The following is a 22,596-nucleotide window of genomic DNA, read 5'->3' as shown; positions in this document are numbered from 1 at the left end:
CACACCCCATACGTACGTACATACATACATCTAACACACACACATGTGTGTATATATATATATATATATATATATATATATATATATGACACACACAAAGCAAAAATAATTATATCTTTTTAAAGATATATATTTTCTTTTAGGAAACAGTAATTACTGACAACGCTGCATTTGAAATACTCAAAAAGATACTACCGTTACAAAACTCCAGGTGAGTTGAACACATCAAGACCGCCATTAACTGCACAACCAAGATGGCTCCTTACTGGTTCGGAGTGGCTGTCTTGAAAAAAACACAGCTTTGGTGTTTTGGGTTCTTTTCCTCCTACAATTGGGCTTTTGAATCTGCATCCAGTCTGTGTTCTCCCCGCCGGCTTTCCAGTCCTACAGAATACCGATTTCAGGCAGGGGATAATCCACGAGCACAGGCCTCCGGTGACTCTTGTTTTCTCTTTGATTTGACAGCTGTAACGAGCTAAAGTCCTATCAATGCCATAGACTCGTAGCCCTAAGCTCCTACCAGGAAGTTGTCTGAATATCGGTGTCCTCACACATGGCTTTTCTCAGTTTCTCAGGGACAGGTTTGGTATTGCCAGCTAAGAATCCCAAGGAGGAGACTGAGCTGCTTAAGTCGGAGGGAGCAACAGTAATGGCCAAGTCGCCTGAGCCTCCTTCACAGTCACAGGATTCAGAAAATGGATACATCAATGTGACTTCTCTAAAGGAGACATACCACACACAAGGGGACCGGAAGCCAAAACTATGACCTCACGGGATCTGAAACAATACTAATCATGCCTACTAAGTCAGAGCCTGGGTACAGAGGTGCAAACTGAGCTGGAGACGTCTCACAGAACACCCTGGACATCAACAAGGAGTCTTCAAAATCGCTTTTTAAACAGTCATTAAAATTTTTCAAAAATGGAATCATCGTTTGATATACCTACTGATAATGGGTTTTTTAATTCTTTTCTGTCTATTGGTGTTTTGTCTGCGTGTGTGTTCATATACTCTGCATATGTCAGAAGAGGGCATTGGTTCTCCTGAGACTGGAGTTGGCAGACAGCTGTGTCATGTAGGTGCTAGGAATGGAACCCCTATCTCAGCCTCACAAATGCTGGAACCACATACATGGGTTGCCATATTCTTTTAGAACCGGGGCTGGAGAGATGGCTCAGGAGGACCAGAGTGTCCCAACACCCATGTGACAAGCTAGGTACCCTGCACATGCCTGCACACCCAGCTTCAAGGAGAGTGGATGTTCACTGGGGCTTACTGACTTCCAACCCCTAGAGAAAATCGGAAGCCCAGGTTGAGGGAGAGACTCTGCTTCAACCTAATAGGTGGTAGATGACAGCTGGCCTCTTCTGGCCTCAGTGCTTGCACAAGTATGCATACCTACTCACATTAATATGTGGAAATAAATATTAATACTAAGACCACAGAATTTGAGGAGGGTGTTCAGTGTCAAACCTCACCTCTATATGAACATTCACTCTCAAAAAATGTAGTTAAATCAATGTTTTATTACCAGTCAATGGTGAAATGTCTATAATCCCAGAACTCTGGGGGCAGAGGCAGGCAGATCTCTGAGTCAGGGTTAGTCCACAAGTGCGAGTACCAGGACAGCCAGGGCTATACAGAGAAACCCTGTCTTGAAAAAAAAAATGTATAATACGATTCAAATACTACAAGGAGCTATTGGCCTTCGGTAGCTGCAGGAAGAAGGAGAATCAAACTGCTTTAATAGTGTAGCACCTGCTTCATTGGGAGGCCACACAGACAAGAATGTGTGGGCAGCACAGATTGGTCTTGATGAGCTGTAGAAAGGAGACCACCTTTTCTCTAGGGGTTGGAAGTCAGAACAGAACACCAAGGTGGATAGATTGGGCAGTCGAGTGGACTGGAAGGAAGTTCTCAAAGATGTAATAGAAAATTCAAATCAAAATTCATGTATTAGTGGGGTGTGATGGAGCAAGCCTGTAATTACAGTTATTTGGGAGGTGGAGGCAGGACAATCAGGAGTTCAAGGTTATCTGCTGGCCTATCAAGTTTGAGGGTAAACTGACCCTGATATAACATGAAATGCTATCTCAAAAGTTCCCAAACACCGAGAGCTATTCTCCCAGAGGACCCAGTGTCAATTCCCTACATCCATCTGTCTCAACTGTCTGTCATTCAAGTTCTGTCAATCTAGGGGATCTGACACCCTCTTATAGCCTCCAGGGGCACCAGACGGACAAACATAACACCACTACACATAAAAAAAATTTTTTAAGTCCCCAAATAAACACATACTTGAATAAGGACAATAAGAGATTAACTGGAAAGTGAAATTACTAGCACAAAGGTTTTAAAACCTGAAACTTTCTATATCAAATGAGCTAAAAGCTTGTGACAGAAATGAGTCTAGAAACCTATCCCATGGGCAAATACCAATCCCTGACACTATTAATGATACTACTCTATTATGCTTGCAGGCAGGAGCTTAGCATGGCTGTTCTCTGAGAGACACTCTACCCAGCAGCTGACTCAGAAGGATGCAGAGAACCATGGCCAAACATTGGATGGAGCTTGGGGACTCTTAAGGAAGAGTTGGGGGAAGTGTTGAGGGCCTCTGAGGGGATAGGAACTCCACAGGAAAACTAACGGTCAACTAACATTGATCTTTTGGGGCTCTCAGAGACGGAACCACCAGCCAAAGAACATACACAGGATGGACCTAGACACACACGCACACGCACACAGTGCAGATGTGCAGCTCAGTCTTCATGTGAGTCCAGAATAACTGGAGTAGAGGCTATCCCAAAAGATGCCTGGCTGTTTCTTCTAGCTGGGCTGCCTTGTCTGGACTCAGTGGGAGAGAGTGGGCCTAACCTACAGAGACTTGATGGGGGTGGGGGATAACCAGAGGAGATCTCTACCCTCTCAGAAGAAAAGGTAAAGAGGGAATGGGGGAGAAATTGTAGGAGGGGGTAACCAGGAGAGGGGGCAGCGATCTCGGGGTGTAAAGTGAATCGATTAAAAAATAAAAACATTTTACAATCATAAAAAAGAATGAAATTACATTTCCAGCATCGCGACTTCGTCAACCCTACATAACATACCATTTTAAAATATGGAATGTGACCCAGAGGGTCCTCCTCTCATGGGCTGTAACAGAGGACACCAAGTGTGACTGCTCGGGAAAAGCTGTCTGCAAAAGATTCATTTGTATTACGCTAATACAGTCAAGAGAGTGGAGAAGCCCATAGACTTTGATAAAGACGCCTGCGCTCCTTCCCGCAGCTCGGACCAACTCAGCTAAAATTCCCTCAGTACCTGCCACACTTCCGGGGCGGGGCGCAACCGCGGACTGTTTCCACTGCGTCTGCGTTTCCGATGAAGTTCGCGGGACCTGTCACCGGAAGTTAGGCTTCTACTTCCGAGTCAAAGCCATGGCGGTGGCAAATTCAAGTCCCGTCAATCCAGTGGTCTTCTTTGATGTCAGTATTGGCGGCCAGGTGAGATGCGGGCGGCCCAGCGGGCCTGTGCGGGCTGACTGGACTCGGGTAAAGGAGGCAGCCGAGGGGGCCCTTCTAGCCCTCCCGAGATAGGCTGGGTCAGGCGGTGGAGGTGGGAGCTTCCGAGCTGCATGGACAGCGGTCGTGGGCTGAGTATTGCATCTCCCGTTTCTTGCAGGAAGTTGGTCGCATGAAGATCGAGCTCTTTGCAGACGTGGTGCCTAAGACGGCAGAGAACTTTAGGTAAAGATATGTATGCTCCAAGTGAACCAGAGCTGAGCCCTCGGTTCAGTCTTTGCCTTGTCTGCCTCTGTTCATTTATTCATTGCCTTAGAGTAGTGCTCTGGGTATTGCACTGGCCAAATAGCTACCGACTTTGACCGATCCCATATCAACTTAAATCACTAGTCTACGTGCCCTGACATCTGCCCGATCAGTTAGTTAGTGGGCATGCTGGCCCCAGTGTTTGAACTCTCCTCTCCAGAGATTAGAGGTGCTCCAAGCAGTGATGGTACGGCGGCTGAATCGTTCACTGTTTCTTTCTTGATTTCTTTCTTTTTAGGCAGTTCTGCACTGGAGAATTCAGGTCAGTCTCAGATGTGTTTGACTTCTCCACCAACTCCTGAAGGGTGACCTGGACGTTTGGTGAGGGTATTGGAGAACCATGAACAGGTCTCTAGTAATGAAAGATGATATGCAGAGAGAAGATGACTCCTTGGATGTGTTCTTTATCTCTTCTCCCATCCAGATCTTAGTGAGAGTCCTCTTAGCCTCTCGTGCATCCTAAATGGGGAAGACCCACGTTTATTTTTCATCATTCCTAGTGTCTTCCTTTGTGTTTACAGAAAAGACGGCGTTCCGATAGGATACAAAGGAAGCACCTTCCACAGGTAAGGAAGGCTTTTGGCAAACTGGAAATGCAGTCATCTCTTGGTATCTGTACAGGCAGTCCTGTACACCTGAATCCAAAACCTGTGGAGGATTAAGTCTGTTGTTTAAATGGCATGTTCAGGGCTGAGGCTGTAGCTTGGTAGAGAATTTGCCCAGCATTCATAAGACCCTGGATTCGGTACTCAGCACCATGTAGTCTGTGCACAGTGCCTTAAGTCATGCCTGACTTTATGTCATATTGATTGTAGAAACAGTGCCAGGGAAAGCACTCTGTACCTACTCAGTACCTGTTCAGTACAGGAGCATGTCCACATGTTCCTAGAGATCTAAACTCAGATCCTTAGGCTGCACAGCAAGCACTTTACCCGCTGAACCCTCCCTGGTTCTGGGTTATGACTTAGCAGAGACTTTGCGGTAACCACTGTTACCAGGCAGTCGTCTGTAGGAACCTGACCTTCACGATCTCCTGGCTTTCTATGTTTACTTATGAGTTTGACAGAAGTTGCTCCATTTTAATCCTGAAAATGTCCATTGTCTCCCATATCAAGGGTTTTAGAGCTGCAGTCTGTAATCCTCCCCTGGCATTCTTGTGAGGTGTTATGATGTGTTTTCTGAATTCTGCAAGGTAGGGAAAAGAGGCTAAGCAAAGCTAAGGACCTGGGTACACTAGCTGACATCATCCTCGAGTTTCAGTGTGTGCAGCAGTCCATTCACGTTGTGTTCTCTTTCCCCAAAGTGAGGTGGTTTTTTGATGATGTTGTTTTGTTTTCCTTTGGTGACTGTAGGTGTGTCTCTGCCAGGTTTTCAGTTCCTTTCTGTTGTTGAGGTGCTGACTCATACACCTGAGGGCAACTTAAAAGGGGCCCCTGAGTTAAAACTGTTAATCCCTCAGCTGGCTCACCCCAGGGACAAAGACTTTCTCTAAGCCTCAGTGATAAACACTGAACTCCAGAAGACATGCTAATCTACCACTTCAGTGGCTGAACCACTGAATCTTCCCTCAGGATTTTTTTTAACTCTCTTTCAGGGTCATAAAGGATTTCATGATTCAGGGTGGAGATTTTGTTAATGTAAGTACTGCTTTTTTTCTTTGTTAATTTTTTTCCAGCAAGGCCCAGTCTTGAGATTTAAGAATAATAGCTAAGGGACGGAGAGATGGTCTAGCAGTTAAGAGTACTGACTGCTCTTCCACAGGTCCGGAGTTCAAATCTCAGCAACCACATGGTGGCTCACAACCCTCTGTAATGGGATCTGACGCCCTCTGTCAGTCACTATCTTGTTGCCTCATGACAAGGTTGCACTAGATGAAAAGCTGCTTGGTTCAGCTAGGACAGCTGGCTGGCTGGCTCCCCTTACCTGTGGACCATTCTCCCCGGCCTTATCATCTGGTTTCCAGGGTGCCCAACACTCCAGGCCACTGATGTGTCTCTTCTCTACTCAGGGCGATGGTACTGGAGTCGCCAGTATTTACCGGGGTCCATTTGCAGATGAAAATTTTAAACTTAGACACTCGGCTCCAGGCCTGCTTTCCATGGTAAGTGAGGTTCAGTTAAGATTTGGGGTTAGATTAGATTACTGACTGGTTTCTGGTGCCTTGACACCCAGTTCTGTCCCTTGGAATTAGGCCTCACCTGCACCTAGCCCCTCCTCCTTCCTCAGTGTGGTTTGATCTTGTTGGGTGGGCTTTCACAGCTGTAGAAAGCAGACTAAGCTCTGACTTGTGTTGTGCCTTTATATGTACCAAGACTGGGCTTTTGCCTCAGTGTTCAATGGGCTTCCACGGTTGGTGCTCACCTGTTGTTGCCCTGGTTGCCGTGAGTCACTCGCCGGCATAGCTGCATCCTGACTACACACCTGCTTTCCCCTCTCCGTGCTCATCATTTCTATCCCCACACCTAGATATCTCTCCCCAATTCCTGATCCCTGCTCGGACCCCTCCTACCTCCATCCAGCCCACCTCTGCTCATTGCTTGCCCATGTCACCTTGCTCACTCTCCCTCCTCCCTTCCCTTATTCACTCCTCCTGCCCCTACTTCCCACCCCTGCTATCCGTGCCCCACTCCTCACCTCCTTGGTCCCAGTATTTACATGGATATGCTCTGTGCACACATCTTCTCAGGCGTTTATGAAATGAAAGGTTCTGTCACAGCTGCTCCATGTCAGACCTCATGGCAAAGTGTAAAGCTGTAAACACGACCTCTGACATTGTGACATGTAGGGTCTAACAACAAATGCACATGCAGGTGACCAGCCCAGTACAGAATAGTTCATGCCGTCAGTACAGTAAGTGAGGGCCCCTCAGGGTACATAAAAGGACCCTAATGGCCTAGAGAAAGCCTTCCCAGAGGGGAAAGATCTGAGTCTTTACAGGAAGCCGGTACCCAACCCCATAAGAGGAAAGCGTTTCGGATCTAGTGCATAGGCTTTGCAAAAGTCCAAGCCCACACAGACACACAGACACAGTCAGATAGGACAGGTGGCATTTGCTTCATGTGATTCCCTCCTGCTTTTGTAGTGCTGGAGATTGAACCCAGGGTCTCTGTATGATAGGCTATGTCCTGCCTAGCCCTTTGCAACTCTTTATTCTTTTTGTTTTGTTTTGAGACAGGATCTGACCATGTACCTCTGACTGGCATTAAACTTGGTATATAGACAAGGCTGGCTTCAAACTCAAATAGATGTGCCTGCCTCTGTGTGCTGGGGCCACCACACCCAGCTTATTTATTATTATTATGAGTTTGTGCGTGCGTGATGCTGAGAGTATATTTCCAGTGTGTGGGAATGTGGGGGTCAGAGGATAACTTTTGGAAGTTGGCTCTCTCCTCTCTCCTTTACATGGATTCTAGGGGTTAAGCTCAAGTTGTCAGGTTTATGGAGGATCGCCTTTATCCTCTGACCCTCTGGCCAGCCCCTCAGCCCTCTTTCTGCTTTTCCTTTTGAGGCAGGATCCCACTCCATTGCTTAAGATGGCCTTGAAGTCATTCTGTATCCCAGGGAGATCCTGAGCTCAACAGTCCTCCTGCCTCAGCCTCCAAAGGAGCTGGGCTTACTGGCCTGTCCCAGAGCCTTCTGTAGCATAGTTGTCTTGGCTTCTTTCTTATGAATTCTTCAAAGGCAGGGACAGGTCACTTGATCTCAAGGCCCACTTGCCTGCCACAGAAAGACGCAGAGGAGCAACAGAACAGTTATGCGAATGTCTGCCCAAGGCTCTCGGATACTCAGCACCTTACCTGCCTTAATTCATTTTCATACAGAATGTCCCATTGAGATAATGAGCAAACTGAGGCTCAGGCAGGTTGCATCAGTGAACTAAGATCGCACAGTCACTGGTGGAGTTCTGGGCTTCAGTCTGTGTTAGCTGCTGCAGGGCTATTCCCTGGACATAAGCTATACCACCAGAAAGGAAGAATAAAGATGTGTCCAGAGGAACAGAGGGAGGCCCTGTTCCACACTGTCTGTTGGCAAAGGATTCTGTAAGAACAGCAGAGTTGAGGTAGATGGATGTGGGCCCATTCCAGAGCAGGAGACTACTTTAGCTGGCCGAGTGGACAGGAGGGGGTTCTTCCTCCTATGCAGGAGAAGCTCAGGAGTACATGTGCAAACATCCCAGCTTTCTTCTGAGACATGGTCTCACTGTGTAGCCCTGACAGACCTGGAAGCTCCATAGGTCAAACTGGTTTCAGTCCACCTCCATCCTCCTGCTTCTGTCTACTGAATGGTTAGATTATTTATATGTGTGAGGACCCAAGTTCAATTCCCAGCCTGGTTAAAGAAAAGAAAGATGAAAGAGATTTCCGAGGTGTAATATACAATCTCAGATTGGAGGTGACCCGAGACATTCCCTGCTTCATGCTTAAACATAGAACCGGCCATTTCACATTCATATTATGTCTGATTAAAGCTGGTGCCCCATTCAGTGTGAGTTCTGCTCTTGTTGTAGTAGTGGTGTTCTGTAAAATCTGCTCACCCATACCCCACCCCCCAGGCTGTCATTGAAGTCACTATAGTAGTGTTCTATCCTCACCACCGGGATGGCCTTGAACTTGTGGTTCTCTTCCCTCCATCTCACATTTTGGGGGTTATAGTCATGGGCGCCTATGCCCACTTTGTGTGTCTTTGAGTAATAGCACTTTCACTTTTCTATTTCCTGTCTCTCTTTCCCCCAAATCTTTGTGTAGTTACATGGACACTGTCGTAAGGCAACACTGCAGGAGCTCAGTGTAGGTTTGAGGGATGAAAGTGGACTTAGCAGAAGGCAGTTATGATCACAGCCTGTTCTTTTGTGCTATGGTATTGAGTGTGTTAGTGTAAAGATTATTTTGAAACTGAGCATGGTGCATTTGCCTGATCTCTGCTTGCTTGCGGGGCTGAGGCAGAAGGATCTTGAGTTGAGGGCAGTGCTGTTCTGTCTCAGGACTGGGCATATAATCAGTGCCAGAGTGTCACTCAGTGTGTGCGAGGCCCTAAATACCACAAAAAAAGGGGGAGACAAGGCTATCGTGGTAGCTCATTCATGTTATTCTAAAACTCAGGAGGCCGATCTCCACAACTCTGATGGTTTGGTGCCAGCCTGGGCTACAGAAATGAGACCCTATTTTTTAGGAGGGGGAGGCGACAAAACAAATTGAGCCTGCCTCTGAGCAGACAGTTTGTAGGATAGAAAGGAGGGGTGGGGGAGAAAGGGGAAGAGATGTGGCTACAAAGTTTCGAATTCTCAGGGGGGGAGGTGGGCAGTGGCTCAGTAGCATGTTGGTTTCTAGCACTGCACAGCATAAGCATGGCACATAAGCGCTTGAGGCAGGAGGATCAGGACTGTGTACACAGTTGAGTTCTAGGACAGTTTAGGTTACATGAGACCTTCTCTCAATCTCCTCTCCCCTCAATAAAAAAAAAAAAAAATGAAATTCAGCAATGAAAGACTTGGGACAGTGCAGGGACTAGAAGGGTGGCTCAGTGGTGAGATCACTTCTGTTCTTGCAGAGGACCCAAGTTTGGTTCCCAGCTCTATTTCAGGCTGCGAACAACTGCTACTGAGGATCCTGCATGAATGTGGTGCACATAAGCTTTCCACAGGCAGACACATACAAGTAAATAAATTTAAATACATTGCAAAACCACTTCAGACAGCTGGTTTCATAGGTAATGTGTCTCTTCTTAGCTGGTAACTAATTTGTAAATATAGTCCAGGTGTAACTAATTGGCAATAACAACGCTAAGTCCTGTAAGGAGGGAAAGGGGTGTGGTAAGATAGCTCAGCAAGTAGAGACAGGGATAAAGGCACCTACTGCACACCCCTGAGAGCCTAAGTTCAGTCCTAGCCCCATGTCAAGGTACAGTTGGAGAATTTATGCCACACAGCCATTCTTTGACCTCAGACACCAGGTACATGTGCACAAGCGTGTGCAGACACACATAGTTTTTAGAAAGCTTAAAAGAGTGGGGTTGGGGTTGGGGATTTAGCTCAGTGGTAGAGCGCTTGCTTAGGAAGTGCAAGGCCCTGGGTTCGGTCCCCAGCTCCGAAAAAAAGAACCAAAAAAAAAAAAAAAAAGAGTGGGGTGGTGGTGGTACACACGTTTAATCCCAGCACTTAGGAAGCAGGGGCAGGAAGATCTCTGAGGTCAAGGCTAGCATGGTTTGTCAGAAACTACAGAGCTAGTTCCAGGATAGTCAGAGCTATACAGAGAAACCTTGTCTCAAAAAAAAAAAAAGAAAAGAAAAAAAAAAAAAAAGAAAGAAAAGAAAAGAAAAAAGAAGCGAAGAGGGAACCATTCCCCTTCTTCTTGCACCAAGAAGGGAGCCTTACTCCATGTTCTTCTGCAGGAAGAAGAGAAAAGTAAAGGAATTAGCTAGAGAGATGAGAGGGTCTAGGGGAAGAGAATAAATAAGAACAGAATATTATATATAATATAATATGTATCATTATATATGTACATATTATGAACATTATATATATATATATATATGCCTTAATTAAAGCCATCACTTTGTTGTATGCTAACCTAAAAACTTAAATAAATCTTGTGTTTGCTTGTTTTAGATGAACAGTCATTCCTATTACAAACCTCACTGGGGCTCCGTGGGTAAAGGTGCCTACCACCCAGTCTGATGGCCTGAGTTCAATCCCCAGGACCCATGGGATGGAAGGAGAGAACTGACACCTACAAAACTTGACACTAAAATGACTGTAAACTGTTTAAAGACTCTGTGTCCTATTTATCCTGTGTCCTTGTCTAGGTCTGGGCTCCTAATAGGTGCTCAGTTAGGTTGTAGTTAGAGCTGCAGACTTTGTGGGAAACCACCTAAAGTGGCCAGAGAAACTTAATGTAGGTGTATTTTGTTTCCGTCAGGCAAACAGTGGTCCCAGTACAAATGGCTGCCAGTTCTTTATCACGTGTTCTAAGTGTGATTGGCTGGATGGAAAGCATGTAGTGTTTGGTAAGTCTTACTCCCGTTCCATCGTCTCAGTCACTAGGGCCGGCCACAGGATCCAGTCTCCACAGCCACTGGATGTGCTCAGCTGCAGTAGCTGCTCTAGGCAAGGACAGATGGACATGGTGGGGATGGACAGGACAGATGGACATGGTGGGGATTCACAGGACAGATGGACATGGTGGGGATGCGCAGGACAGATGGACATGGTGGGGATGCGCAGGACAGATGGACATGGTGGGGATGGACAGGACAGATGGACATGGTGGGGATGGACAGGACAGATGGACATAGTGGGGATGGACAGGACAGATGACATGGTGGGGATGGGAGGACAGATGGACATGGTGGGGATGGACAGGACAGATGGACATGGTGGGGATGGACAGGACAGATGGACATGGTGGGGATGGCAGGACAGATGGACACGAAGGTTGTCTAGAACTCAGGGGAAAGACAAGAGTATCCCAATAAATACTTGTGAAGTTAAAGAAATGCCCCAGAGGCAGCATGGAGGAGTGGGGTTTGGGGGTCACTCATTTCCAAGCCTGTACCCTAGTTCCCGTGTATATTCCCTATGACTTTGGGCGAGTGAGCTTCCGTACATTGTAAGGGGTCTGATGAGATTCTGATTGAACGTGGGTACTAGGAGCTGGAAAACACTGCTCACAACAAGAAGGGAGCCTTACTCCATGTTCTTCTGCAGGGAAAATCATTGATGGACTTCTAGTGATGAGGAAGATTGAGGTAGGTCCTGATGGGTGTCTCGTGCCTGTTACTGAGGAGCTGGTCTTTGACACCACCTGCCACCGTTCACAGTTCCAGGCTCCTTTAGGAAAGAGAGCAAGCTTGGACCCATTCTTTAACCAGAATCCTTTGTGACCTGTACCCTGCCTGCCCCTCCATGACCCCTCTGCCACTGTCTCCTCTGGTCCAGTGGCATCAAGCTCCTGGCTCTTCTCTAAGGAGGTCCTACAGGTGTGTGCCTCCTGCCCTTCGCACCCCAAGCCTTGGCTCCAGCGCTTCTCTCTACCTAAGGAATTCCTTCATGGGATCTCACCTACCCTTCGTGGCCCAGTTCGGGTGCCCCTCTTCTGTGACTCCCCCTCCATAAACGGGGTCCCTTCAGTGTTCTTCGGACTGGCTACATGATTCCGTGTGGGACTACGGCCTCTCGGTGTTCCTTTTCTCTTTGATCTGTTAAATTTTACTGTCTGTCAGGACACACTCCTCATGTCAGTCTGATCTTGGACCTTTCCATAGGGGATGAAAGGTTCCATGAGGCACTGGACAAGTGCCTGAGTACATTTCATGATCTTGTGCTTTGTTTTCTAGAATGTTCCCACAGGCCCCAACAATAAGCCCAAACTGCCAGTGGTGATCTCACAGTGTGGGGAAATGTAATCTAGACAAGACTGAACCAGGTAAGTGTTCTCTTCTTCCTGGCTAGGAAAAGGAATCATGGCTTGAGGGAGACTTTCCCTCTGCTTGTGTGCTGGGAGCAGGCACTCCTTCAGAGCAAGTTTTCTCAATTGTCAGGAGAGGAGGTCAACCTTAGGGTCATTGTGAGAAGCAAAAAAGGATGGACACTACAAATACTCCCCTTTTTACTGCTTCATACAATGTCACCCTGAGAAGGACCTGACTCCCTTGTACTGGGACCAACCTGGGGAGCCAGGAGACATGCTATGCTGTCCACAGAACTGACACTGGTGTCCAGCTTTGGAAGCGTGGACCTCACATGCAGCGTTCACAGGGGCTCTTCCTCCTAATACTTGCCACTGGCTGCTTTGCACTGGGGCTTTCTGAAAAAGAATTGAGAGCACTCCCGGGAGGAAAGACATGTTCTTGGAGGTGACTGCTAGTAAAGCAAAATGACTTGGGTGCTAGAGCACACTAGGGAAAATGGGTCGGTCCACTCTGGGAGGAGCCATGGTGTTTGGTTTGCCTTTTACATTTTTTTCAAACCTACAGAAATGTTGAGGAAATGTTGATTAATCACTCTCACAAGCTTGCAGCTAGGGTGACCGGTGATTGACATTGTTATGGACAGGCTGTCTCCTCCCTCCGTTCCTATGCCACATCCTCTCCTCCGCTGTCTTCTTTCTCTTCCTTAACTCGTGGCCCTCGGTGCTTTCGTTCTCATTCCCAAACTACAGATCTCTTGACACTTCAGCCCTTAGCACTTCAGGGAAGAACCCCCAAAAGTGAGACATCCTAAATACACAACATGATATTTGTAATACCTGGTACAAATTCCAGACTAACTTTTAAATCATACAAAGTTTATTTGTAGTGATGGGGACTGAGCCAAGTTTGTGTATTCCACAAAGTACACTACCACTGAGCTGTACCCTCGGTCCCACTTTTATAGATGGACACACACACACACACACACACACACACACACACACACACACAGAGGTACTGGCTGGACATGTTGGTGTACTCCTTTACTCCTAGCTACTTGAAAGGCTGAGGCAGGAGGATCATCTGAGAAGGTTTAGAGAACACCCTAACACCCTGAGCAAACCCTTCACCAAAGTCCTTGTTTTCTTGTTTGATTTTTTTCATCTGTTTGTTTTAATGTGTATGGGTGTTTTCCCTCCCCTTTGTGTAACACTCGTATGCCTGGTGTCCACAGAAGCCAGAAAAGGACATCAGATATCCTGGAGTTGTAAGTGCTTGTAGGCCATTGTGTGGGTGCTTGGATTTGAACCTGGGTCTTCAGTAAGAACAACAAATGCTCTTAGTCACTGAGGCATCTCTCCAACCTGCACTCCTTTATTTTTATTTGCACAAATAGCATAATACAATTTCCATGTGAAGACTTTAACACCAGAATAACGATGTAGAAGCTGTCCTTCTCAGAAGTCACTGATCAGTGAGGTGTGTTCACCTTTTGTCAGTTTGTTTTGGGGAAGATTGTTTTTCCTTAAAACTTTTTCTTTTTGTGAGTACACTGTATCTTTACTCACACACCAGAAGAGAGCATCAGATCCCATCACAGATGGTTGTGAGCCACCATGTGGTTGCTGGGAATTGAACTCTGGACCTCTGGAAGAGCAGTCAGTGCTTTTAATCACTGAGCCATCTCTCCAGCCCCAGATTGTTTTTTCTTAAATGACATCATGCTATAGTATTCCTCTTGCTTTTTTCCCCCTCTTTTTTAATTGTATATGTGTCTGGGTTGGGGGTGTGTGCATGTGAGTTAATTTACCTCCTTAGAGCTTGTACCAGGAGTTGTCAGCTACTGAGTGTGAGTACTGGGTCCTCTGTAAGAATGTAAGTGCCACTAACCACTGAGCCATCATCTCTCCACCCATACCTGGTTCTTTGCCTCAGCCTCCTTATTGCTGAGATAAAATATTACCACACCTAGCTATGTGTGGGACAGTCTTTCATCCCAGCACTCAGGAGGCAGAGGCAGGCAGATCTCTGAGTTCGAGGCTGGCCTAGACTACAGAGCAAGTTCTAGGACGGCCAGAGCTACACAGAAAAAAAAATTTTTTTTTCTTATTTTTTGCTGAGTATGATGCTACACATCTGTAATTCTGTAATCCTAGCCAGGGAGAGAGGGATAAGAGTATGACAAGATTAAGGGCCATCTGGACTTGAGAATGAATTCAAAGCTAGTCTGGCAGCTTAGTGAGACACTATGTGAGAGAGGACAGATGAAGCCTGCTCAGGGGCAGGTAAAGGTTCCGCCTACCAAGCTTGTCTACCTGAGTTTGATCCCCAAGACCACGTGGAGGAAAGCGAACTTACTACTGCAAATGTTCTCGGACACGTGTTGTGGTTTTGCACAACCATATGCACGTGTGCAAAATAAACAAATGTAGCCTTTTGTTGGGGCTGGGTGTAGAGAGATGTACTTACAATGTCGGTATTTGGAGGCCAAGCTCGCCGCAAGGTTGAGGCAAGCCAGGGCAGCAGCTTCTTGGCCACCAGTGAAAAAAAAGCTGGGCTGCGGCTCAGGGCTGCAAAGCACCCACAGGGTGAAGTGGAACTTCTGGGTTTGGGGGAAGTCAGTTGTGTCAAGTGATGTTTTGCTGGGGCACACAGGTGAAAGGATGTTTTCTGAAACAGACACAAAAAGAAATGCACCAAAAAACCTCTGGTGGTGTTTTGGCGGCTTCTTGCCGCTTCCTCGGACTTGGACGGATTGGCAGAGTGATGTCAGCTGATACTGACTCGTGAGGTGTTTTGTTGAAGCAAGACTTGTGGGATCTTTACTTCATTGAGAGAAGCACAGCAGAGAACTGCACTTGGTATCCATGTGGGCACTGGTCCCTCCTGCTGACACTTGCTGATTCATCGGAGGTCTGGCTGTTCCTGCTGGGTGACACCATTGCTGCTGATTCATGTCTGCCATCTTGTCTGCTGTACTGGACTGCTGGTATCCTGACAATTGGAGATTGAAATTACCCCAAGGAACTACTTCTAAACTACAGACAGCAGAGCCTCTCGGTTTCCTCTGGATAGACCTGCCGATGCTGATTCGTGTGAACTGCACTGATTATATCCTGACAGCACAGTTGGATTTTCTCCAAAGAACTATTTCTAACAAGTTCACTTCCCTGTAACCTAATAACCTCTTTCCCTCTACCTTTGGTGGGTGGTGGACTAGAAGGGAGGTTAAAGCGTTTAAGAACCCTTATTAAAGACCTGCACCGGGGCCAGGGTCTCACTATATCACCTTGACTAGCCTGTCTCCAACTCATGGAGATGCCCTGTCTTCCTTGTGCCTTGCGGAAGGCATGCAGCAACATGGCTGCCAGTCTCTTTTTCACATAGAGATCTAGTCAAATACCAAACAACTCCAGTGACTGTCTCATCATCGTCTGTTATAGGCTTGTGCTCAGAGCATCTGGAATTTACAGGCATTCAGAAAGATTTACTGCATACGGTGTTGGAGAGAATACCAGGCACTCTAGAAAGGGCATTAGGGTAAGCAGTGCTGAGGCAGGAAAGCACAAGTGCATGCTGGGAGCTACATGTGGACCTTGCTTGCCTAGACAAATGGTTTCCTTCTCAGGATGAACAGATACCATGAACCTTTCTGCCACAGCGGGGGCTCCCCTGGGCTCAACCTGCTCCCACTTCCAGAGCTGGCTATTTCCTGTTCTCAGGAAGAGTTCATATACTGATCCCTGATCACCACTAGATGATAGAAGATTACATAAAGACTCAAAGGACATTTAAGAAATATATAATCTACCTAAAAATTTAGGTCTCTAGTCATGCCTGTGTGGATTATGTCTGCATTGGTCCCTTTGGCTGTTGTTTTCCAATCCCATGAGGGTTCACCACTTTGCTTTGTAATAGATTCTTAAAAACTTGTCTGGAACTGGAAGTGGTGGTGCATACCTTTAATCCCAGCACTCAGTAGGTGGAAACAGGAACATCTCTTTAAGCTTGAGGCCAGCCTGGTCTACACAGTGAGTTCCAGGACAACCAAGGCTAGATAGAGAGACCCTGTCTCAGAAGTTGAGTAGGAGTGGGGAGTTAGATTTGGCCAGGAACTCTTTATGTTAGGGGCATAGGGGCCGTAACTTGGTGATAGAATCCTTGTCTGACACAAGATTCAATGCCCAACACCACAAGCCAAAACCCTCTCCACTGCAGTCTCCTTTTGGTACAGTTCTTTACAAACTGGAAAGTCTTGGGGCTTTATGAATTATTAACCCGCCTCCCCACTATTAGCAAAAGTCATTTACATCTTTCTCTGTCAAAGTCCCTCTTGTAGCCCAAAGGGAACAAATTCTTCAGTGGCCATTCACATTCCAGAGGCCTGCTAGAGCGGGACAGTCCAATGGGCAGCCCTGTCTGCAGTGATAGAAATGCATGCCTGGAACTGTACCTAGACACTAGAGCTAGGGATGTTTAAGCATGTGAAACTTCGCCACTGTGGCCAGGCTGGGGCGGGAGGAGTTTGAAACATTAGTTTAGCCTGCAGACCAAGAACTCACTGTAACCCAGTCTAGACTCAAACTGTGATAATCCTGCCTCTGCCTCCTAAGTGTAATCATAAACATGCCTCACTGTGCTCATCATAAACGTGCCTCACTGTGCTCAGCTACTTTTGAGGTAAGGTCTCACGTAATCCAGCCTCAGGTTTGCTATGTAGCTGAGGATGACCTTGAATTTCTGATCCTCCTGCCCCCACCCTCTGAGCGCTGGGATTGCAGGTGTGCATCATCACATCTAGTCTATTAGTTTTAATTTAAAAGAATCGTATGTAGTTGTAGTGACAGCCATCTTAGACAGTGAGTTGTAGGCTGCTTCAATTCAGTCCTCCAGCCCCAACTTGCTGGGCTGGAGCTGACACTGAGGGACCCAGCATCAGTTATTCTAGGGACCCAGCATCAGTTATTCTAGGGACCCAGCATCAGTTATTCTAGGGACCCAGCATCAGTTATTCTAGGGACCCAGCATCAGTTATTCTAGGGACCCAGCATCAGTTATTCTAGGGACCCAGCATCAGTTATTCTAGGGACCCAGCATCAGTTATTCTAGGGACCCAGCATCAGTTATTCTAGGGACCCAGCATCAGTTATTCTAGGGACCCAGCATCAGTTATTCTAGGGACCCAGCATCAGTTATTCTAGGGACCCAGCATCAGTTATTCTAGGGACCCAGCATCAGTTATTCTAGGGACCCAGCATCAGTTATTCTAGGGACCCAGCATCAGTTATTCTAGGGACCCAGCATCAGTTATTCTAGGGACCCAGCATCAGTTATTCTAGGGACCCAGCATCAGTTATTCTAGGGACCCAGCATCAGTTATTCTGGTACTTCCAGCCACTGCAGAGGCTGAGGGTCACCTGTGTAGGCTTTGTTTGTTTGTTTAAAGATTTATTTATTATGTATACAGTGTTCTGCCTGGATATGTGCCTGTACGACAGAAGAGGGCACCAGGATCCCAATACAGATGTCATTGTGCGCCACCATGTGGTTGCTGGAATTTGAACTCGGGGCCTCTGGAAGAGCAGTCAGTGCTCTTAACCACTGAGCCACCTCTCCAGCCCTCAAAATCTACTTTTTTTTTTCTTTTTTTCGGAGCTGGGGACCAAACCCAGGGCCTTGCGCTTGCTAGGCAGGCGCTCTACCACTGAGCTAAATCCCCAACCCCTCAAAATCTACTTTTAATAAGAGTTCTTAAATGCTTTAACCTCCTTTCTAGTCAGCACATCACCCACCAGAGGTAGAGAGAAAGAGGTTATTAGGTTACTGGGGAAGTGAACTTGTTTAGAAATAGTTCTTCGGGGCAAATCCAATCTGTTGTCAGGATATAATCAGTGCAGTTCACAAGAATCAGCATCGGCAGGTCTATCCAGAGGAAACCAAGAGGCTCTGCTGTCTGCGGTTTAGAAGTAGTTCCTTGGGGTGATTTCAGTCTCCAATTGTCAGGATACCAGCAGTCCAGTCCAGTAGTCAGGATGGCAGACGAATCAGCAGCAGTGGCATCACCCAGGAACAACCGGGACTGGCAGGGATGCCAAGGGAAGTTCTGCCATGCCTCAACGAAGTGAAGATCAGCGAAGACAAGAGATGCGTTGCAAAGCCAGCTATGCAAGCCCACTGTCACTGTCCACTGAGTCGTACACTTTCTCCCAACATCACATGTCCTCCCACGAGTCTTGCCTCAGCAAAACGCCACGTGAGTCAATATCAGCTCACATCACTCTGCCCAAGTCTAACGAAGCAGCGAGAAGCCCTCAACACCACCAGAGGTTTTTGGTGTGTTTTTCTCTGTGTCTGCTTCAGTGAAACATTCTTTCATGTCTACTTTAGCAAAACGTCCTTTCACCTGTGTGCCCCAGCAAAACATCATTTGACATATCTGACTTTCCAAAGAAACCAGAAGTTTCCACTTCACACTTGACCCAGGAATTCAAGTTTAACCTGGGCGAGCATAGCAGCATAGCATGACCTCACTTTATTTTGAAGGCAAAGTGCTTGCTCAAGAGAGCCTGAGTTCAGGACCCTAGGACCCACAGAAATGCTGGTTGTAGGAGCTGGAGAGATGGTTCAGTAGTTAGGGACATTTGTTGCTGTAGCAGAGCATCCGGGTTCAGTACTTAACCATATGAAGCTAGCTTACAGCCATCAGCAAGTCCAGTTCTAGGAGATCTGCTGCTCTCTTCTGACCTCCTGGGGTGCCTGTGTGGGGCACATACTTACATGCAAGCAAAACATGCACACGTATTCTCTTAAAGTGCTGTCGTGGGTTTTAAGGCATCAGGGAGTTAAGATGTAGAGAAGCTTGGCAGATGGCTGTCCACTTAGAATTTCCTCATAGTGAGACCTAGGACACGTTAAGGAAAATAAGGAATTCAGATGAAAGCTTACAAGCTTCTCTAACCTCCCAGAAGTGTTTTTTCCTTTAATACTTTGTGTATTCTGCCCAAGTATATCTGTGCACCATGTGCATGCGTGGTGCCCAAGGAGGCTGGAAGACAACATCAGAACTCCTGGAACTGGAGCTACACAGTCGTGAGCTACCATGTGGGAACTGGGAATTGAACCCAGGTCCTCTGAAGGAACAGGAAGTGAGAGTTCTTAACCACTGAGCCATCTTTCCAGCACCCCAGAAGTGTATTTTATTATACCTCAGGTTTGTTTTGGGTGCAGTAATGGTTGACAGCCATGTAGATTTTAGGACCTATTAGACAATTGTTGTCTAGTTGAATTTTGGGGTGGGGGTGCTGTGACAGTCTTAGCCTTTCGATCATCCAAATTACAGGTATGAGTTACCTTGCAGAGTATTCTTCCTCATATTTCAATGTGCTTCGAATTCCCAGAAGAATTGTTAGAAAGCTGGTTCTGGTGAATTTTCACCGGTAATAGTGGCAAGACTCAGCATGGAGGATTACAGGGTGTGTCCTTCCCTGGAGAACCCAGCCCAAGAGGAAATGCCAATCAGTGTTCACAGGCTCACCTTACCATGCAGCTGAACTGTCTGAGATTGCCCGCACTATAAATATAGCAAGTATAATAAAGAGACCAGCACCCTAGATACCTGCAAGGGCACCCACATGTTTACCTGCCTGTTGGGCGTGTGCACTATTCCCTGCTTTAAGAGTGGGGAGCTCTGCCACTCGAGAGGTAGAATGCTGGGCTTCAGTCTGAAGGCAGGCTCCCATGTTGTCTTTACGTGCTTGGCTCTTCTATGCAGTACTGCCGAGCCTTCTGAAAAAGAAAAGAGGGACCTGTGTGTATCGGCAAGCTTTCTAAAGCGACTGTTGAGAGCCAGTATGCTGCCAAACATGGCACTCTGTTGAACGTTTCAGAACTTTCTGTGGAGCTAAATAGCACACTGCTGATAGTAGATACTTCTGCTGAGTAGCGACAGCAAAGACTTTTTTCAGTTAATGTCCTATTTCTGTTTGAATTGCCTACATTGAGCTTACATCTTCTAATAGAAACACGCACTGTGTGTGTATGTGATATCCCAAGTCTTACCATTCCCTCCCAAAGCTTGCCTATGGTTAATATCAGTTCAGAATTCCTGCCTACATCCCTCCAGCTCATCTGGGTTCAGTCTGTCAGTGTTTTCCACCAGGTTCCATTACAGCGTGTGACACAGTGCATCTATCACAAATAGATGTCTGGTTTTGTCTCGACTGAAAACACCTAAAGCAAGGATCATATTGAGAACACAGTGCCTGGTGTCACAGACCTTTGTCCCTGCTGTAGATTACAGTGCTATTTACGGTGCACTTACGCATTCTTACACCCTTTGAGGGCCATGGGTAAACTTTCTGAACCTGTGATACCAGAACTCACTCTCTCCTAGCAGAGGTGTGCTGCATAAGGGGACTGGTAAGAGAAAGATGATGGCAGTACCTGGGTAGACAGGCCTTCCTCTGAGCACAGCTAGCCATCAAAGCCTGATGGAGACACAGCCCTTGGACCATGCAGAAAGCCCCACACCGTTAACTCTGTGGCCTTAGTCATTGAATCTGGAACTCTTGTCGGTCCCTTTGCATGGAGATAGGACATGCAAGCCAGTGACGCCGTGCAGCAGGTGAAGCCACTTGCTAACCTGAGTTGGATCCCTGGGACCCACATGCTTAAGACAGCCAACTCACACAAGTCCACTGATCCCATGACATGTATGTCCTCACATATATAAGTAAATGCAATTTACAAGTTAATGTATACTACACAGTAGCGAGAGGTGAACACACACACACACACACACACACACACACACACACACACACACACACAGTCTTCACATGGTCCTGGGGATTCAAAAAATCTAGTCTTTAGGAAAAAGATTTAAGAGTTGGGAGTGCTTGTTCTGTGGAATGTCCCCTTCCTGTTCTTTTATCCTTCTCCTCACAGTCCTGTCTCTACCATTTAGGTCCTCTGCTGTTTTGGGGTGACATTCTCCCTTGAGTCTGACAGGCTGGACTGGCCTCTTTGCTTCCCTGTCTCCACAGTGTGTGATCCAGGACCTGGAAGTATCATAAATCAGAACCAATAATCCTGTTTAAATTTCGAACTGTAAATAAAGGGTTTTTTTAATGCATGGATTCTGTAGTTACTATTTGTGTTGCTCATTTTTAAAGTCAAGAAAAGCCAAAGTTGGGGTTGGGAATTTAGCTCAGCGGTAGAGCACTTGCCTAGCAAGCGCAAGGCCCTGGGTTCGGTCCCCAGTTCCGGAAAAAAAGAAAAAAAGAAAAAAAAAGCCAAAGTTTACTCAAATAGGACAGTTTAAGTTTAAATGAAAAGTGTCCAGAGCTGGCTGGTGACACAGACCTTTAATCCCAAAACCAGAAAAAAATAAGGAAACCCAAAGTACCAGGAAAAGTAACAGCAGATTTGGTCATGGCCTGCATTTAAAAGAAATCAGGGAGAGGTTGGGGATTTAGCTCAGTGGTAGAGCGCTTGCCTAGCAAGCTCAAGGCCCTGGGTTCGGTCCCCAGCTTCGGGAGGGAGGGGGGTGGGGGGGAATCAGGGAAAGCTGTGCCTGTCTGGGTCAGGACTAGGAAGGTGGCAGATCCAGCCAGACCTCAGGAGAGCTGGTGTGTGTTTCTAAGACGCTGTAATGATCTGTCCTGTCACCTCGCCTCTGTCTCTCAGGAGCTAGCATGAAGAACCAAGTGCTGTGTTATCAAAGCCTCCAACTTGCACCAGTTGCAGGGTCTTTTCGGGTTCACACTGATGGACAAAAGTAGCTCTAGGTAGTCCAGGATATCCCAGCTTAACCAACTAACTTGAGTCCTGTACAAACTGCCGACTTGGCTCAACAAACTGCTCCATGTTTGTGGGATGGTGGTTTGAGAGGGTAGAGACCCATATAGCTAGGAGAGAATTGAGCCCCCCACCCTCGAATCCCCTCTCCACAGAGGTTTATAAATATGCATTGGTGTTTTCCTGCTTGTGTGAGAGTATCAGATTTCCTGCATGTGGTTGCTGGGAATTGAACCCAGGACTTCCTGACGGACAGTCTTCTTAACCACTAAGCTACCTCTCCAACCGAGCTGGGGAGGTCTCAAGGGAAGTTTATATTCTCTCAGATCCCAGTTTTCTCTTCAGTAAAAAAAGAGTGTCACATAGTTACCTCGGTGCTGCTGAGGGTCAAGGTCAGTGAGAAGGCATTGTAGTACATTTCTAGTCTCAGCACTGAGCCTGAGGCAGGGGAAGGACAGCCTGAGCTACATCATGTGATCCAGGGGAGGACAGAATGGATGGGTGTGGTAACATACCTGTAATCCCAGCCCTTGGGAGGTGAAGGCAGGAGAATGAGGAACTCTGC

General features: G+C 46.9%; 2 protein-coding genes and 2 long non-coding RNA genes across 26 annotated transcripts in view; 2 read left to right on the top strand and 2 right to left on the bottom strand.

The window, feature by feature from the left end:
- Ccdc30 (coiled-coil domain containing 30) overlaps nt 1-927 on the top strand; it is a 93,399-nt gene extending 92,472 nt beyond the window's left edge. For 18 of the 21 annotated variants that reach the window (XM_039111208.2, XM_039111213.2, XM_063288612.1 and 15 more), the window contains 2 exons: nt 144-211; nt 568-927. In XM_039111208.2, coding sequence (XP_038967136.1) covers nt 144-211; nt 568-766 — 267 coding nt within the window. In that variant the 3' untranslated portion in view covers nt 767-927. Of the gene's footprint in view, nt 1-143; nt 212-465 lie in introns of all 21 variants that reach the window. The other 3 variants (XR_005504969.2, XR_010066618.1, XM_063288605.1) reach the window with 2 other exon arrangements.
- Nucleotides 59-3,391, bottom strand: LOC134486982 (uncharacterized). The gene is made up of 2 exons (XR_010066623.1): nt 3,322-3,391; nt 59-384 (listed from the first exon to the last, which is right to left on the bottom strand). It is a non-coding gene; the product is annotated as an uncharacterized LOC134486982 (long non-coding RNA).
- Nucleotides 3,369-21,370, top strand: Ppih (peptidylprolyl isomerase H). Of its 3 annotated transcripts, none has more exons than XM_006238771.5 (10): nt 3,369-3,503; nt 3,682-3,746; nt 4,066-4,089; nt 4,349-4,393; nt 5,422-5,464; nt 5,836-5,928; nt 10,742-10,829; nt 11,530-11,570; nt 12,159-12,247; nt 14,913-15,501. In XM_006238771.5, the coding sequence occupies exons 1-9, from the start codon at nt 3,438-3,440 to the stop codon at nt 12,225-12,227; spliced, it is 534 nt and encodes a 177-aa protein (XP_006238833.2). In that variant the 5' UTR covers nt 3,369-3,437; the 3' UTR covers nt 12,228-12,247; nt 14,913-15,501. The 3 variants fall into 3 exon arrangements, with proteins under 3 accessions (XP_006238833.2, XP_006238834.2, NP_001386382.1); XM_006238772.5 differs by having other exon boundaries at nt 14,889-15,501; NM_001399453.1 differs by lacking the exon at nt 14,913-15,501 and adding an exon at nt 21,199-21,370 and having other exon boundaries at nt 3,414-3,503.
- LOC134486981 (uncharacterized) lies at nt 15,160-19,787 on the bottom strand. The gene is made up of 2 exons (XR_010066622.1): nt 19,584-19,787; nt 15,160-19,134 (listed from the first exon to the last, which is right to left on the bottom strand). It is a non-coding gene; the product is annotated as an uncharacterized LOC134486981 (long non-coding RNA).
- Nucleotides 21,371-22,596: the final 1,226 nt, after the last annotated feature.

The sequence above is a fragment of the Rattus norvegicus genome, chromosome 5, assembly GCF_036323735.1.
Source record: "Rattus norvegicus strain BN/NHsdMcwi chromosome 5, GRCr8, whole genome shotgun sequence".
NCBI classification, from domain to species: Eukaryota; Metazoa; Chordata; class Mammalia; order Rodentia; family Muridae; genus Rattus; species Rattus norvegicus.
The sequence above is the reverse complement of the archived record's forward strand: the minus strand, read 5'-3'. Positions and strand labels throughout refer to the sequence as shown.

Excerpts from the sequence above, each read along its gene's own strand:
- Ppih (NM_001399453.1), top strand. The coding sequence starts at position 3,438 with ATGGCGGTGGCAAATTCAAGTCCCGTCAATCCAGTGGTCTTCTTTGAT. Across the intron at positions 10,830-11,529 it reads TGGAAAGCATGTAGTGTTTG|GGAAAATCATTGATGGACTT; the intron begins GTAAGTCTTACT and ends GTTCTTCTGCAG. Across the intron at positions 11,571-12,158 it reads TAGTGATGAGGAAGATTGAG|AATGTTCCCACAGGCCCCAA; the intron begins GTAGGTCCTGAT and ends TTTGTTTTCTAG.